At 38.2% G+C, this 19,084-nt stretch overlaps 1 protein-coding gene across 29 annotated transcripts in view; it reads right to left on the reverse strand.

Moving 5' to 3' along the window:
• The window catches only part of Bru3 (CUGBP Elav-like family member bruno 3), an 887,603-nt gene that overhangs the window by 99,445 nt on the left and 769,074 nt on the right, over positions 1-19,084 (reverse strand). For 27 of the 29 annotated variants that reach the window (XM_076439398.1, XM_076439414.1, XM_076439397.1 and 24 more), the window contains one exon: positions 8,278-8,326. In XM_076439398.1, the coding sequence (XP_076295513.1) occupies positions 8,278-8,326 (49 nt within the window). Of the gene's footprint in view, positions 1-2,435; positions 3,995-4,068; positions 4,141-8,277; positions 8,327-19,084 lie in introns of those variants that run through there. The other 2 variants (XM_076439416.1, XM_076439417.1) reach the window with 2 other exon arrangements.

Below are 19,084 nucleotides of genomic sequence, written 5' to 3' on the forward strand. Positions count from 1 at the left end.
GAGATTTTGCGGCTAACACCGAGAACGACAAAGTTACACGGTTACACCAGCATCCACCATCCTAAGGGGAAGGAAGTAAGGGTATATAAATATACATATATACGTATATCTACATATTTCGGAATGTATATAGATATATACATATGTATATGTCTATGTTAGATGCAAAATTTACACTGCCTGTTATGGCCGTACTTCAATTACACATTGTTTTCTTTTTTTGCTTGCACTTTAGACTCGTGTGAAATGTATATATGTATGCATACATCGATACGTTCCCGATTGTGGATATATAAAATGGACGTAAAAATGACAAGGATAATAAAGTATCATTTGTAATACTAATATCGGTAACAGTATTGTATAATATATAACACGACGTACACGTGTGACAGTGACGATAATATATTTCAGTGGGAGTTAGAAGGTAGTAAAGTAACGATAACAAAGAAAATTAAGATAATTCAACCAATGTCAATCCTACATCCTACGCCACAAGCCGAAGAAACAGATGGAGAAAAAACGGTATTCGCGTAAAAATCGGATGGGGCGTACAAGCGACTCAACTACGGCCGGAAGACTTGACGTTAATGTCGTCTACTATGACATTTAGCAATACATAATCATTTATTTCAATTTTCATAACTTTGACGACTACACCACTGAAAAATTGTATTTGTAGACGACATTGCCAGCAAGTGTTCCGCATGGTGCTGAGGTCAATATATCGCTTATAAAGGGTCACACGCCACTTGTGTACAGAAAGAATCGGTCTGTGATTGTAATGTTATTTCTCATTTAGTTAAAAATACTTGGGCCTGATTAGTTTCTCATGTTTTTGATCATTAATTGCGTGAGATCGTCAATTCATTGGAAAATGAGGCATTGAATTTTGAAAGCGTGCTGTACTCATTCAAAAGAAAAACAAATCACTTGTTCTGATAGCAAGGCCCAACAATTTGCATTATTTTGAGTTACATAATTATGAATGTATTCGCTACTCGTGTAACACACTCTCAAGGTTCTAAGACTATTCGTGTAACATCCCGAGAAATATCAATATTATAATTATACGATTAGATTGTTCAAAATTGTGTGTAGAGTTATCAATTTTTCGTTTGATCGTAACAGAATTCATGGCTCAGAGAGAATCAGATAAAATCGTAGATGGTAAATAGAAATATCTGCACTGAGAGAGTATCCCGCGTGTACGTGTATCCCTGTATAATATCGATAATTTATGGTCGTGGGTGTGCGAGATCGACTGGGACTACGTGAAAGAGAAATGTGGCCAATGGGAACGCGTGGAAGGATCTGTCGTCGTGGATAGAGAGTTTTGGGGACCTGGTTGATGATGGAGGGGGTCAGGGATAAAAAAGTTCTTATATAGAATCATATCTAAGTAATAGAATAAGATAAACGTAGCTGACATCATAATCAGAAAATATTTACAGAGGTGATAAAAAAACACATCGACAACGAACGAGACAACACATCCAACGAGCGAGCCACTATTTTATGGTCATAGCTGTAAAGAGCGGTATAATATATATAAATATATAATCATATATAAATATATATAATATTTACGCTTGAGGTTGTTCATACGAAAGGGATCAAGGTGAAAAGTTGAAAAATTGGGATCAATTACGGGATAATGAATAATCTTACGAGACGAACGATATATATTCGGTCCTCGAAACAAAAAGGGAAGCTATTCTGCAACATACGGTCGGTAGACGCTCTGAGATAATGAGTTTTACCCTTTGAAATTCGAGCTGGTCGTGCACGGATGCGTCTTTAACCTTGCAATGGTATCCTAAGGTCTCTGGTGACCCAAAAAATTGATTAATTTTATATCGTATTGCACAACTGCAAAGTTTCTGTAACCTCTTTGAAACATTTCGGGGTTTCAGGTTTAAATTACGTACAGTGGGACTTTGATTATCCAAACTTCCGATGTCTGAAGTCTTTAATATCCCGACAGGCCTCAGATGTAAATATGTAGCTGAATCTAAGGAGATTTATGTGCGACTTAATCAAAATTGAATCTAGCATTATAATTGAGTTCCAATATTCAAACAGTTTTCCTCTTTAGTTTGGATAATCGAGGTTCTGTACTTGAAACTATCTTAGTAAGTGTTTAAAGAATTTTGGATAAGAGTCCCAATATGGTACTTTGTAAATTGAGTATAAAATGGTTCCACTAAGGGTTAAATAGTCAGCTCGACGACCACCATCGTGTTAATTTATAGGCTGCTGAAGGTTTGGCTCATGGGAATCTAAGAGCGTCCACGCACATTCCGCCGTAACGAGTTTTTAACAATGTGATAAACGCCGGTGCGCAATAAATAGAGCAAAAACACGAACGACAAGTTGACGGCTACTAGGTAAACGTTCACGCACGTGGGCACGCACAACATTGTTTGTAATACCTTATATAGAGTGTACCACGCTGTATGTTCGAGTTCTCCGATGAAATGGATTAGGAACAGCAGAACGGTAATCGAAACGGAGATAGGTTTTTCTAATAAAGACGCGTCGCATTCCGCGAAACCGAATCGAATAATAGGGCAGCTCTTTTGCCATGATTAATCGAATCGAACGCATTCCGAACGACCGAAAAATCAATTTCTTTGCTAAATCGGTGACACGATTGCAAAAGCCAAACAATTGAAAATTAAATTCCCAGGGAATCCGTAATTTTAACTGTATATGCTCTCTTAACACGATCAAAGAACAACAAATTTTGCGAGTTCGACAAAGTCCCGCGATCGGACAAAATTTAGGGCATGTTCGTTCAATGATATTTGAATCTTGGATTCTGTTTTTATTCGAAACTGAATATACAGAGCATAGCCTAAATAATTTGTAAGTTTTACGACTTTTGTGATGATCTAATGAAGAAACGCTGCGACCAATGTTTTCTTTTTCACTTAACACCTTGTCTATTACAATCTTTCATCGAATTCAACGTACCTCCTTGATGAAACATTGAAACAATTTAGGAGAAGAAAATCATTATGCTGTTTCCTATGATTTTAGGCAAAAAGGCACTTAAAATTAATTTGACTGAAACTTTTCTTTGATAAATACTACTCTTTTATTGCAAGCAGAGTTGCATGATTTAATTAAGGGTACCATAAAAAATGGACCATATTTTTCTAAAATATATAGAATTATACTTTTAGATCTTTCTTTTGCATGAAATTGCATTCACAATCTTAAATATTCGATCGAACAAATGAAACAACCAGAAGAAACATATTTATTTCACATAATTCTTCTTCAAATCTTGACTTACGATTTTAAAGAAACAAGCAGTGGCACCTACTGTCGGACACTTTCAAAATACTACCTTTATAGGTTTGTAATGCATCTACTCATTCTTGCCATGGATGCATGAATTCCGCAGACTAATTATGAAACATCTGATAGAATCGTTTAGTGTCCAATAGTTCTTAAGACTTTTCCTCATTCCATTGATTTCATTTTCTTATTGTTGAGAGGCACATCAGTTCCATCGAATTCTCTGCTTCTGTTAAATCTTCCTCATGCTTTCGTCGGGTTCAATCTTTCCCTCATATTTCAATTGTTTAATAAAATGCTAGTGTCCGACACCAAGTGCCCTCCAGCGTCAGGTAACTTCCCCTACACGGCTCTATTCGAAATTTCTTAGTCCCGGGTTGAAAAACCGGGGAATCTTGCATGTACAACTTTTTTCATTAGATCAACGCAACCGTCTAAAAAAACGTATGGTCTACAACGACAAACACCACGTATATGTATACTGGTCGCGCGACGGGTCTAGAAATTGGACCGTGGTCGAGGGAGGAGAAGAAAAGTTCGTGAAGGAATGCTGGGTATCGTGGGTCAAACACTAGCGAGCAGCAAAATGAACTTTGCGGCGAGCTGTGCTGGCTGAATCAGCGGTGATGGCGTGATGAGAGAGAAAAATTCGTTTTTTCTTTTTTCTCTTAAAGAGGTTCTCCTTCTGCCGATTTGCGGAGAAGAAGAAGAATAGAGGTACTGTAAGGAAGCTAGCTATCTCCTGGAAGTCGAAGTTACCTTCAGCTGCCGCCACCGGTGCCTCCTACTTCCAGAAGATGGCACTGGTGCTCCCGTCGTCCATCATGCACTCTGGAATACAGAACAGAAACAAAGAAATGCTATTGGGCCCAAATTACATCATTCGTTGTCGTCGTTGACTATATGTATCTCCTCGAGACTAGATACACGTCCTCCCTGCACGAGTCTAAACAAATTTGTCTCTTTCTGTTAGCGAAAGAGCTTCTCTTAGAATATACAGTGCAGCATATTTCTGCAACCTCTCATGAAAGGTCTTAAACCGCAACGATCACTAGGATTTAAGTTCGCAGCTATACGACTGTTTGCGAGTTCAGATTCTTTTAGTGCTGCACATGTTCGGCGAGAAAAACCTGGTCGTTTGATAAAACGATTGTATCTCGAGTAGGCGACGGCACTTCCGTTAATCGAAAGTTCGGAAGTTCCTGCGTGGTGTCGGGCGGGCGAGGATTTCAATCGGGCGTAACCGTTTTATCACAATTTTACATTCCTCGGATAACGCGGCTACGGTTCGTGCTTTCGATTCACCGCATTCCCCACGTGAATGAACTTAATGACGCGTCTTCGCGAGGTTATGGAGATGCAAAATTGGCGAACCGAGTTAAAGGTCGTCGTCGCGGGTGCTAGACGCGAGCTCATTCCAGCCGGTGGCTTGGCTCGCGCCTTCCAGCTAGGCTCCAGGGCACATTTAAGGATTTGTCTCGGGAAATTAGATTCTCGCCTGACTTGCAGCCTCGTTGCATCCCCGTTCTCCACGGATTCTTACCCCTTCGTCCACCCTGCTCTTTCTCAAACTCCCCCCCACCCCTCCCCTCCCCCCGTTCGTTCCCTTCGTTCCTTTTCGCTCCGTCCTTCAACCATCCTCACACTTCCTTCTGCTATTCTTTGACAGGGAATTCTCCTTCCTTAAGCCCCGAGTACTTTTCATCGAGCGTTCGTTTCCATTGTCGTGCCAGGACACCGTGGGGACCAGGAATTGGACCTTTGTCGCTCAGGCTAAGTGTTAACGTGCCCTTCGCGTTCCTTTTCCCGGTCAGGGTCTCTCCGCGAAATCAAGGAAGGAATTAACCCTTGGGAAATTATCTTCTAACTGGACACCGAGAACAAAGCGAACATTCTGTTTGACGCCGTATTTCCTTTTCTTTCGCCCGCTCTCCCACCTCCGACGACTCCTTTTGTTCCGCTTTCAGATTGGTTTTTGTTCACACCCTACGATTACTTCGTTAATTCGATTAAAACGGTGAATAGGATAATATCGGAAAACACATGGAAATGGAAGACATAACGTTCGCCAGCTACGACGTCCGTCTAATCGATCCTAATGGATCACGCCGAATAATTACCTTCAGTTCTTGGAGACAAACAGACCCCGTCAAAGTGTTCAAATTTTCCAAACAATGGAACGAGCACTCGATGATTGTACGAAAACCAAGTTTCATTGCATCGTTCAATAAACGGTCTTATCCTTGTGCCGTTCGCAAGACAATATACAGTAGAACCTCGCTCGTTGCGTACTGGCGATTCCCACCACAAGATTGTAGAAGTTCTGGTACTCGTGGTGGGGATTGTGGTGGCTACGTAGAAACAAAGGAAGATCTACGGATCACTATGATTGGTTACTTCTTTCGTTGCACAACCTCGATTTTTGCACTTTCAGTTTCGACCACGAGCGAGGTTCTACTGTACAGTCAACCCTACGTGGGAAACGATTTCATTTTATCTGTCTCACAGAAATTCTGAAATGTGAACTATATATCGACCTATTATAAAACTACGAGAGCCACACAGAGCTCGTTATGGTTGTATCGCAGAAAAGTGTCGAATGTTTGTCGTTTGCCAATGCTCGCGGAGATCAATCCGATCGACTGATTAGAAAACGTCTTCGATACACTAACTGCGGCGCGAATTCTTGCGTGCTTAACGACGAAGAGGTCGTTAAATACGCCGTAATTTCTGACCCATACGTAACTTTATACCTCGGTGCGACGTTCTATTGACGACATCATTCCCCGTCTACGAAGAAGCACGTCGTTCTCTCATAATCCTCAAGGATTTCTCGCAATAGCTTCGGACCCGGAGCAGTTCGTGCCACGTCGACCAACTCAAAGTTGCCGGCAATGAAGGCAACCTTCGAGAATCTCGATATCCCGGGATACGTTTATCTGCTCGAACATGGTAGGGCGAGTGATGGCGGCGGAGGCAAGGTGACTCGCCGAGGGATCGAAACTTATCTACTTGCTCAACTAGCTCCGGCATAGCAGCCACCCTTATCCACTCGCAGGAACTTCCACTACCCTTGAGCTTGAGCAACTTCCGCGCGAGATATACGTATTTCTCAAATCTGTTTCCGTCGTTGTACACTTAATTCCGGCAGCTTTCGCGAGACAATCGACCGTGCTTAGGCTTGAAAGCCGTGACAAAATGGTCGACATGTTTATTCTACAGTTTTCTCGGTTGGTGTTTAACCCTACAGAGACAACGCCCGGTTCTTACTTTATTTTTGTATGATCAACGTTGTACGTATAATGTTACCGTAATCTACTCACGATTTAGACTCCTCTAAATTTTCATGAGAGATATAAGGGCTACAGTTTATTCCTTTTTTGAATAATTTTAATAAGTTGAAAATAGTACAACAATATCCATCAATATTCTTTAACTCTTCATATTCATACTTTCGTGAATTTAATGACAATCATTAATTATTATAGTAAGCAATGTCTTTAATAATTTTGTTATTAAATGTCTTTAATGTAAAAGTCTATTTATGTGCACACGTATACCGTCTGAAACAGTGGAAGCAGCAGCAGTGACAGTGTTCAGGTTTAGATCGCTCGTCCTATAGTTACGTCAAACTGAGGCTTTGTGGGGTCACACTGAGACAGCCGACCGGAGATTACAATGGCATCTACGCGAGATTAGCATATGAATTACGGGCCCCCTCATCCATTTCTCTTGCTCCGCCCTGTAACCCGCTTTTCTCCTTCTTCAGTGCTTCTCCTTGAGCACCATGGATGGATCAAACTCAATTGATCGCGCAAAGCCAATATCCCGATTCCGACTTTTACGTGACCATAATTTCAATGTTTGCGCGAAAAAGCAACAGAAATCTGAATAAACTTGAATTCAGCTTCGTGCGACTACTCCATTCTGACCACCCGTTCCTTCTTTCTTCAATTATCTTCGTTATTTGTCTCTGTGTATAACCTACTCTTTGTGTATAAATTATTCCATTTTGTAAATTTTGACCATTATTAACACCACAGTTAATAGACGTTTTCATAAGTGAATTGAATGATAGAAATATGTAAGTATGTCTGCAATAATAGTAGATATTAAAATTTCATAAGGAAATTTTGCAGGTGCTTAATGGATTACTAGTCTCATAGTTATCAAACGTCTACACCGATAATTGTCTCGAATAAATAAAATGAGAAGCATTTATAAATCTGTTAATCAATAAATATAAGCATCAGTTTGCCCGTTTTATAATAAATCCTACGTGCATGGTCAAGTATTATCCCATTTTTCAATTCATCCGAGCCATTTGTTGCGCGCGAATTTTGTAACGCTTGGTCCTCGCAAAAGCGGTAAGATCGCTAAAATATCGGTAGATTTTCGTTGACACGAAATTAATGAATAGTACACAACTCGAAAACGGCGCAGGCATTGTACAGAAACGAAATTTTATCGAGGCGTGCTTTTTTGTGTTTGTTCGATTGAAAGTTACGTATGGGTTGTCAACGAGTATTACTGTATGTTACAGTGAATGCTTTCCCATTCAATAAAAATATTTCATAGCTCGCCATTAAATCCGCTATATTTTATTGAATCTTTCCGTCAATAGTGCATCCTTTGTTACGGATTCGGTGCCTTTAGAAGTAAATGCATTACAGTTGTTATTAATTTCAGGAACACGAAAATGTTTTTAATAATTGTGCGTCAATTTCGTCATTCGTTAGACGGTATTGGACGCTGAATTGAACAATTCAGTTCTTTCGATCACGTATTTGGTCTTCATTTCTATCTTTCGAAGATTGAAGACTTGACGCAAGTTTAGTAACAATAGTAATAACATACAAGATAAGTCAGAAATGAATTTCAAATCCATTTGGTAGATCTCAAATTTAGCCTTATTAACGATATTCGATGGTGATATATAATTGTACTGGTACGTGCGCCAGTTCTCACCTCCGCGGTTTTCACTGTCCGCCGGCTTCACTTGAATAGGACGGTTCATCTGGAACAAACAAGAAAACATAGAAATTAGCAATGTAATTAGGTTATATTTTTCCACAATAATCATATCATTGTGGTTCATTAAAACTGAAACGTTGTGGTCTTATAGACGCTTGAGACAGGGCTAAGAATTGTTAGTTTACTGCATTTCATTGAATTCACATATTTGCAATGAAACCTGCCCATAGTATCTAAAATATAATTTTATTCTTTTGTCATAAATAGACTTTTCTTCATAAATAAACTCAATTGTATGAATATAAACTTGACTCTTTCAGCTTTAATAAAAATGAACTTATAAAAATGTAATGATCTTTCGAGGTAAGAGTACACAAGAGAGATTAAAACCTGCTACATAGTAAAATGCATAATTCGTATATTATTAGTTCGAAGACAGACACTGCACGAACTGTAAGGAATTTCCATTTCAAAAGTGTTTTTCCAACGCATGCTGTGTTTTGCATACAGAAGAAAATTCTCACTTTGAAAATTAAAATTGAAGTTGCTGCAGCGAGAAACTGTATTTTGCATTAGGGGTGGTTTGGTTCCGGTAGGATATCTCGATTATCCGAACTAGATAGAACTTATCCTACACAGGATCAGGAAGTAGAAAGGAATCGTTATTCGAGTGTAATTTGGTCGGCGTTGGGTCATCGGTCTTGTTGAAACATTACGATCGTTCGTTGGGAAAGTTTTTTCTGGCGTTGACAAGACAGATTGTCATAAAATAAAAGTGGCGAGTGGGAAACGGTGACGCGGAACAGCAGGAGCCAAAATAAGAGCGAAAAACAGTGGGGGGATGCGAAGAAGAAACGTAGTAAGGGAAAAGGGGATATCGCTTCTCCCCCCCTCCTGCTCCGGTCGCCCTACCCAACGTTTTGGTTTGCGAAAATGTGGAATTCCAGAGCTCGACCTTCTGTACCATCCTCACGAAGTCTTTTGGACGACTGCGAATGGGTCGAGATCCCAGAGAACAAATAACATTGTTTATTTGTTGGACGGATCGCGCTACCGCAGAGCGCTCCAGTTCGTTCCTAGGGGATGAGAATGCATGATTCATGACGCGGGGGACACGGGACTGTACTCTGATCCCCTCTCTCCTACCCACCAAATTCTCCTCCCTCTCTTTCCCACTCTTTTAGCCGGCTGTTTTCTCTTCGGGAATCCCCTGCCCCCTTTCGTCACTTCGAAACTACCGGCGTGTCAGCCCTACCAGAAATGTGTTATGGCAAAGCTGTTTGGAAAATTTCTGTTTTCCAATCTTTCTTCTCGCTCTCTTGACCCGCATATGGATGCTTACATTTATCCGTCTCTTGTGTGGATCAATGAAGATTTTATTAACCGGAAATGTCGTATTTCATATTGCATGATTACTCTGACTCAGATTGTCTCGTTGTACTAACCCCCTCAGGATAGCGTCTGTTGTACTGACTCTGAAGAGTATGTTGAAATTTATTACACAAGATTAGGCTATTAGGAGGCACTTTCAAACATTATTTTTATTTACGTTTACTTTCTAAAGTTTTTAAATGACCAGAAAGACTGTTTTCTACCAGTTGGACAATATTTAATTAATCTAATGTTTCTATCAAAAGTATTATATTGAATATTAACCTTCATACCTATTCATAGATACTGTAAAATATTTCATCCCTCTCTCTTTGTGAGATGTACTTCTTTAAAATGTGAAATTAGAAATGGAACATAATCTGTTGATTGTAAAGCAAAAATGGGTGAAACATTATTGTAGGACCTTTCTTGTTAACTATTTCTGAGAAGTGCATAATGTAAGAAGCTTCTAAACTGTTAAAAATTGCCTTCCCTGTCATAAAATTAAAATTTAAAGAAAAACAATTGTAAAAATTGACGGCGATCGTAGATTACAGTATAAAATTACCGGTATTGTGTCTGTATTTTATGGCGCAGGAGGCCCATGGTTATGTCGGAAGTTTGATAATCTGCTGCTTAACAGAGGTATACCATGGACGCGCATCATAACCATCTGTCTTCGTATTCGCTACTCTTTTTTTCATTATGCACTGGCTGCTATAACATAAGAATGCTAGGGAAAGAACGCAGTGGGGTGGAAACGTACGCGGCAACCCCAAAACTTTTTCTTTGTACATGCAAGTCATATACCAAGGGGAGCTGCGTTGCAGGGGTCAGTGCCACGACCATGTGGAACTCGCCCAGAAACTATGCTCGCCGACACAAGATTTCCGGGTTCATGCTCTTGAAAAGGCACATTGTTTCACTGCGTTCGCATTATGCGGTTCGCTATGAATCTACTTTTTGAGCCGTTCTTACTCGCGCTGTAAAAAACTAAGTAATTGCTGCCATTATACAATCTTTTTCCATTCTTCAAATTGTATTTATATCTTTCTAACGTGCAAACATATTTTCTGTTAACTTATTCAATTTACTGTTGGGAAATGTGTTACATTATTTTTGTGATTCGGCAATGCATTTTACATGCTTACAGCCAAATAAAATAATAAGGGCATTATTTTCTAAAATATTATCAGGTATCAATAATTATATACAAAGGTTATTTTGGTCAGTATTATTCTTTCTAGAGTTAATAATAAACTGTTAATTTCTAGTAAATATATTATATGTAATATGTAAATATATTACATCTTACGTTTCCTACGGAGTTTTAGTACGTACTTAATAATTAATAAAAATATATTTGGAAGAGGCACGTAATCTTAAAATATATGTTGACATTAAGCATTTAGTATGACAATGAATTTTAACTACAGACGAATCATAAGTGTCTATAAAGTAATGTTTTACATAAAAATGCAAAGTCTACTCGGCATAGTCAGTAGTAAAATATTTAATTAATTCACAGCATGGCTATTTGTACTGCTTAAAATCCTGCATGGCGAGAGATTAAACGTAACTGTGCGAATTCAGATTTTCACATTCGGATTGACATTCTAACGGAAGGAATCGGCTTCGTCATGGAGAATAATATTCTAAAGAATATAGAAGGATAACCCTGGTTCTATTTAAAGAAGAAAATCTTTCTCAAGGGGTAGCAGCTGCCTGCCTCGTGACTTCGTGACGCATCAAATTAATATAATGAGATTATAACCCTGAAAACCACTGGCAGTAACGGTAAAATACCAAGTCAGAATAGAAAAGTAATCCCACGTGTCCTGTATTATTTTAACCCTCTTTTTTCATTCGAAATTATTCTTCGTCATTATTCATATAATACTTAATTAATCAAGGTATAACTATATAGAATATAAATAATCTCTTATAATTGAATGTATGATGTACCCTTTGTCGCTATTTATATAATTCTCTTGATTTTGATCAAGCTATAATTTCATTCAAATAATCTATAATTCAATATATGGTGTACACTTCACCTCCACTTGTCTCCACTTGTACCTCATTATTTTTACAAGTCTCGTACTATAATTAACTCGTCATATACATTTATGATGCGCTTGAATATCCACATTTGTTCCTAGTTTACTATACAAGAATTGTTGCTAACTATGTTTACAATATTACATTTAGCTCTCTTTTCATCATTGAGATAAAAAAAAGATTATTGCTACCGTTCTTTTATAGTTCGTTCACTTCAAACACGAACTTTTCCTAATATCTTTTACAAATACGAAACGTAGAGTGTACCAATTTCCCTTAGCGTATAACAAAGTGCGTTCGATCTTGTAATACGTCCGATATTTCAATATTTTATGATAAAATTAACACGTGTTGGTGAAGATATTTTTCACAAACATCGCTATATCCTGCGAAACACGAGAATCATTTATTACGATTTCAATTAATTTTTATTGAACCTCAAACATCGCTCAACACACAAAGTTGAAAATTACTTCAATCTGAATGCAAACATCGCCGGAAATATTTGAAAAGTGAAAAACGGCATATAGCTAAATGTTAAAAATTCGGTCGGAAATATCCGTGTAAGAGCATAACGGTATCATGGCAAGGAGGTATAAAGATATAATGAAATCAATGATAGCAAACGCGGAAGGGATGAACAGGAAGCGACAGAGGAAGCAACGTAATTCTAGGGAGAACAAGAGAGACTAGGACAGGGGTTACTTTAAGCACTGTCCTCTGGTCAGGAAATTAAACTTTGAGCCGAGTGCCGGCTATTAGGCGTTTGTTGTTGTTTCGTTGTCAGGGGAACTGGATGTTTGTATAGATACCGGAATTGAGATACGACGTTTTACCCCTCTTACGTCTCTCTCTCTCTCTCTCTCTCTCTCTCTCTCTCCTATCTCCGGGGAAGTTTCACACAGAATGCATCGTGTAAATGTCACTTACTACCCGGGGGATCTGTACCAGTCAATAACGATTACTAGGCGAGGCTTCCGCGGAATGTATTGCAGGGCATAGACGTGGCGATTAACGTAGACAAGCATTAACTACCGCCCATTACCGGTGGCTCCGTTCCGTCCAAATAGTTCCACTTACAGTTGATTCACGTATCGCATTAATGTCAGTTAACGATTTCATCGAGTTCATGATTACGGTGCCGCAAATGCCGGCCGACCGCGCGCAAAGAAAAATCGCGGGAAACACAGCTGATTCGCTACGTCACTTTAAGCACCGAGTTGAGATTTCGGATTAACGTTTGCGACACGGGAATAGTGATACACGCTTGTAGAAACCGTGAAAAACGCAGCACGTTAGCATCAGATCGGCATCAGATTGGCAGCAGATTTATATTGATCGGACTTCCTTTTGGATATACTGTATATGTATAGGAAAAATACTCTTGTTAGTGAATTAACTAATTTAGGAAGCTATCGAAGTGAAATGTAAGATTAATATCTTTCCTAGTAAGCAATGAGTGATCTCAATCACTGGTTCTCCGTTGAGAATCTGTACTTTTACTTTGACATTTCTTAATAATAAATTAGCTATACTAGTCACAAATATAGTTTTAATGGCTCCAACGATTTGTTCCGAAGAAAGCAAAAACTTTTGTCTATGAAAAGGTTAGGTTGAACTAGTTGGAACAAGTGGCATAGTTATTGGATCGTTTGACATAGATCGTTTGCCACAGATCCTTTGCTTCACTGTGCTATCGGGCGTCCCTTAACATGTAGAATGATATTTTTCTTCCTTTTATGTCATTTCATTTCATATTATACTAACCACTATATATCCAACACAAGATTTATGCATTTATAACAAAAGTGAGTGAAGTAAATACAAAACAGTTAAAACACTAAAAGAAGTTAAAAATGTTGCTGTATTATTTTTAGCTTGTTTAAATTATTTAAAAGAGTAAGACATTTCTATTCAGCACCTGTTCGTTAAAATTCAAGTAGACAATTTTGATTTTGCATAGGGATCCGCAGTCTAATTATTGTATAAATAAATTCTGACCTGAAAATGTTTTTTTGTTTAGGCTTTAAATGCTTCAACGTTCTGCCAAAGGTTCTGGAATTTACAGTGTCCCCAAACTGGTAACGAGGAACGAGGTTACATGAATTTGCATGAAAAAGTAAATCGAGAATGTACAGTGACATTTCCTCGCTCAAAGCGTAATTTCTGAATAAATCGATATTGCCAATGTAGAACATTTTCTAGTTCACTGTGCAGATAATGTTCATCGTTTTGCAGTACACTTTCCGAATTTATTAATGTTTTACGTTTGTGACAAAAATCAGCATCTCCGGAATCGATTAGTGACTGCTACAAATGCAGTAACTTGGTTAACAATCCAATTTTATTAACATTCAATCGGCCTGTTCGTTTCCCACCCTAGTTTCGGATACGATTCAAGACCTATGATAGATCACTTTTGAGAAGCAGTTAGTTTACTTGCCTACTTTTCATGAAGTATGCACGTTATACATACATATACCTGAATAAGATAGAATTCTGATAATGTATAAATAAACAACAAATTCACGAGTAACAAGCCATGAATAAAATTGCGCATTTAATATATATTATTTAGTACGTTACGAAGGAATACATAATATACGAGCACTGCACAATATTAAGGAGTAACTTCTTGTGATCAGAGCACTGAACGGTTAATTTGTTGAATAATCGATCGCTAGCAAGCAGCGAATTAACGCGTCCTTAGATGCAAAACTTAATCCCAGGATGAAATATATTATAATACCGAGCGCTCAGTATATTCTTTAAGCATTTTGTTGCATTTCGTGTCGAGTCTTCGATAATTCGTGTCATCATCAGCCCCGTGCACTTAGAAAATCGATTCCCTTAAGAGGCACCACTCAAGATGGATAGTAATAAGTAAATGTGTTTGCTCAGCCCAGAGCGCGCATCACGAGCAATTAATTAAGCTCGATTATCTATGTACACTGCGGGAAGCAAGTCTTGCTACTGCCAGATAGATGCTGAGTAATAGCCATATGCTTCTACGAAGCGCACCGGGTAGGTATTCCTCCCTGTTTAATTCTACTTCGTCGTAGAAGGGTGGACAAAAATATAACTTTCCCTAATCACGGTGTAAAAAGTTATTATTCATTCACCACCGAGCCAGATTGTATCGAAATTTAATGCCCGCGATAGTTTCAATGAAATTTTTAAAGCCGTTTTTGCACGGCCACCTGTGAACCGCGTGAAGATAATTTTATCGATGCGCAATAACCGAGATCAGCTTCGAGCTTCGGTTCATAAAACACAGAAAACTATCTTCATAATCCCTGCCGATGGTCGATCGAATTTCAAATAATATTTCCATCGAAAACCAATTGGGAACGTCCAATTAATCACACTGAGATTATAAAGATCGATCGAAGCGGAACTCGTCTCTTTTACTGCATTTCGGAAAGAGGTTCAACCCTTGTTTCATGCAATTAAATTAATCGTATTTATACTCTCGCTAGTTCTCCTCACTCTTCTTCTCTTCACCCTTTTTTTAGCCAATTCTTTTTCTTGCGGAAGCCTGATTCCAGAAAGGTTGAATATTCAAAAAATGGGTCTTCAGTTTCCCACCTGCTACTTCATGTAATAATATCTTAGAGGAAAACGAACATTGCTTGGCAAAACTAGATGCTTAAAGCTTTAAAACGAGTCCATGCTTATGTTCGAACTATTTGTATTTACGAAATTATCAGAATATAGATATCGACAATTTTTCGAGAATCAGAAATGTAATGTTTAAATACTTTTAATTTTTGTGTAAAAAGGTTCGAGAGATTAGCTTAATAACAATTTTCGATTAGTAAAACGCAGACATCTGTCTTGATCCTCTTCGCCGTTCATCGATACCTCGACCATAATTTCATTCGAAAATCAATTGGAACCGACCAATTAATCGTTGTGCGACTATAACGGCCGATTAAATCAGAACTGGACTCTTCTCCAGGACTCTGGAAGGAGGCTAAACAGCAGCCTCGTGTAATTAAATAAACCGTATTTATGCAGTTTGGTCCCTCTCCCTACTTCCTCTCTCCTCTCTTCATTCTTTGTAACCCAATTCTTTTCTCTCACAGGAAGTCTGATTCCAAGAAAGCCACGCAAAATCCAGATAGGGGATAGGTGGAGGTTGATAACTGCCAAATTGAATGGTGAATGGTCGCTTCGGAAATTGAATAAGCTATCGTGCCTGAACCGAGCCGTCGAGCGAAGCCTGGTATTTGACCTGGCTGCGTGCAATCAATGTACTGATTGGAGATAAGGGCTCACCCTGTAGCCCCTGGCATCCTCTCCGGCATGATTTATATATGTACGGTCTTCGCAGGCGATGTATTCATTACTTGATTACCCTTCGGCAAGTTTATACCGTCGTGACCGTGTAACGAGCCAGATATCGAGATACCTTATATTGTGTTCGCCCCCAATCCACGAGCTACGCATTCTTGTTCTTATTGCGCCGCGAGTAATTAGATCATCCGGCTTCATCAGACCAAGCTTTTTTGCTTTTTCACTTCCCTACCGGTCCCGTTCATATGGCTCGGTAATTCTTTCTGTCGTGAATATGCTCCTAATCAATCTACTAACAAAGATTTTCTCCAAGGAACTGGTTTTCCTGTGATCATTCACAAAATATGTTTTTCCATAAATGCAACGTCTTTTTTGGCTCCCGGACGATAGGACTTGGGTGCATTTCAATCTAAAGGTATAATTAGCCTGCGGATTTTATGCATTTATGAAAAACACGAGTTGTGCACTTTTTGATATTATCTTGCTTCAATTATGATCTTTCAATAGTTCATATAAAATCACGATAATAATATCGTAATGATGTTAACAATTGAAGTGGACGACTAACTTGAACAATATAATTAAGATAGTTATTAGACTGATAGTTACAAAACTGACATTAGAAGCACTTAAGGATATTATTTAAGTCTTTTCTTAAAAAATAAAAAAATAAAAAAAAAAAATTCGCAGTCTAGTAATCATAAATAGAAAATGTATCTCAGTCGTATACGGGATTTTCGCGAGTTTCTTAGAAATGAAGGAAGTGATTAGGGCGCCACAACGACATTTTAGTAAATTCGTTTTATTAGCACTCGTAGTTCAAGGGATGACTGTGTGCCAGTAGATACCGGGCTCCAGTTAACTTCAATAATTTGCCGTACGCGTATCCAGCTGGAAACTGTACTCTCCGAAATCTGTAGCCGCGCCTCTGCCGCTAATACGGCTAATTTGTCGACTGCTCCAAAAGCAAATGCACTTCTCTCTAGGTTCACATCGGATGCCACAGAGGAGCGAGTGATTCCGGGCTGTCTCCTATCAGATTACGTCTAAATGGATTTCAGATGGGCTAATTGGCGAATTAATTGAAATTCCAAGATTAATTGGATCGTTTCGACAATTGATATTCGACGAAACCCCGCATAATTTTTCTCGATTTCCGTGATCCTGCATCCACCGATCTCAACGTGCTCAACATTTTTCACGCGTTTCACCCTTTTCAACCCTTCCTGCCAATTCCACATTTTTCTCACACGCTATACTTACACGTTATGATATTACGCTGTATACATCAGTATTATTCCTTTACTTCTTCTTAAAAAAAAAATTATATTTTATTGTTTCATATTCCATAATTCGCAAATTTATTTATTCATCATTTTACAAACAGGCTTTTCTCAAAGGATAAATTTAATTAACTCTCAAAAAGAGTAACATAAAATATTCAACAATAATGCTTCACCCAGTCTCATTTTACTCTTTGAATAAACAAATTATGTTTCATTTAGAATGTGATAAAAGAAAGAAATCAAATGTTTTATACTGTTCAAATGTTGAAGATGGGTGAATTGTTGAAATTATGTGCGTGTTTTCATCGTGCGCTTACCAGTCCGATATCCGCATAAATTTTCACAGACGGATGTACGGTTATGGTGTTGTCAACATTAATTTCTTTTTATCCAAGCACAGAATGCGATTTCAGGTAACGATAATTTCTATTGAAGCGTAAATTGTGGAACATGCAGTTAATGTTGGAAGGCGTTAGAAAATTACTGGCTTGCCTACACGGCTGCTAGTCATTCCGCGTCCATCACAATTATAAATAGGATTCACGTTTTATTATAAAGCACAAAACGCTGCACAATTATACATCGCAGCGTGCAATACACGGAAAAAAGTACAATAGTATGGGCGCGAATTCAATCGTTTTGAATTAAACGAATGAATAAAGTTCGAAATAATATCATTCCAGGTTTAATTTCCTCTTCGATTTTTGTCACAAGCATTGGACATGGATAACAAAAAATTTTCGATAAATTACTAAACGTATCCAGGAATTTACATTTTTGTGTTCGGAATTTTACAAGAATAGTTAATATAAATAACAACACCTAATCTTTGTTAGTAATTGTGTTTAGAAATTCTAGATGAATACTTGTTATTCAGAGTATGTGTTGTTTCGTGGGATTTGTTTTCTTAAAGGGATTAAGAAATTGAATCTCTCATTGAAAATCTCGATAGTCCATTTTGACAGGGAACATTTTTTTCAAGATCATTGCAAGCTTTCATTGTAGATTATTATAATAAAAGCTTATAATGATTTATCCTATCCAGTATTAATCGTATCTTATTTATATACATCCTTTCGCCTCGCAAATCAGGGCACAGACAATCACAAAACCACATTGCTGCGGCGTAAACGTACTCCAAACGTCGATTTACGCATGTAATCAATCAGTTAGTCGAATCGCTTGCGTCTCGACTACGTCCACACTTGTAACGTAACCACGAATCAAGCTTACAACTCACTGACACGGAGCGAGGTAACCAAAGCATACACTTCGGACCGCTTCTGGGCTTTTCAGTTTAGTTTCAATGTTTGGTGATAGTCGCTCTAAGTAAGTCTGTCGAATTAAAAGACATTTTATACTATCACCATTAAAAAAATATGTTCATTTGTTAAGACACGATTCTTTTAAAATTATTTGTTTATTATCATTTAATTCATCCGTTTGTCTATTTTATTCGTGGTGGTATACAAACCTAATACGCGCCATTTTGATGAAGGGTCTACCGTCTACCATTTTGTGGATAACGCTACTGCACCGTCCGGGCAGAATGTCTACCGTTCGACTAAAAAACGTTCGATAATTCCTCGTTCAATAATGCGCCATCTATAAAATATTACTCAGATATTCGTGTGCGTCTAATTAGTTTGAACACGCACAAGATGGTACATGGTACACTTAATTGCCTATTGTAAATTCATGAAAGTTGGAACTATAGTGCTTGTTCGAAGCGTATATTTTCACACAATCGTATCCCTAAACAGAATATTCCATAAAAGATTAAT

The sequence above is a fragment of the Lasioglossum baleicum genome, chromosome 15 (assembly GCF_051020765.1).
Source record: "Lasioglossum baleicum chromosome 15, iyLasBale1, whole genome shotgun sequence".
NCBI classification, from domain to species: domain Eukaryota; kingdom Metazoa; phylum Arthropoda; class Insecta; order Hymenoptera; family Halictidae; genus Lasioglossum; species Lasioglossum baleicum.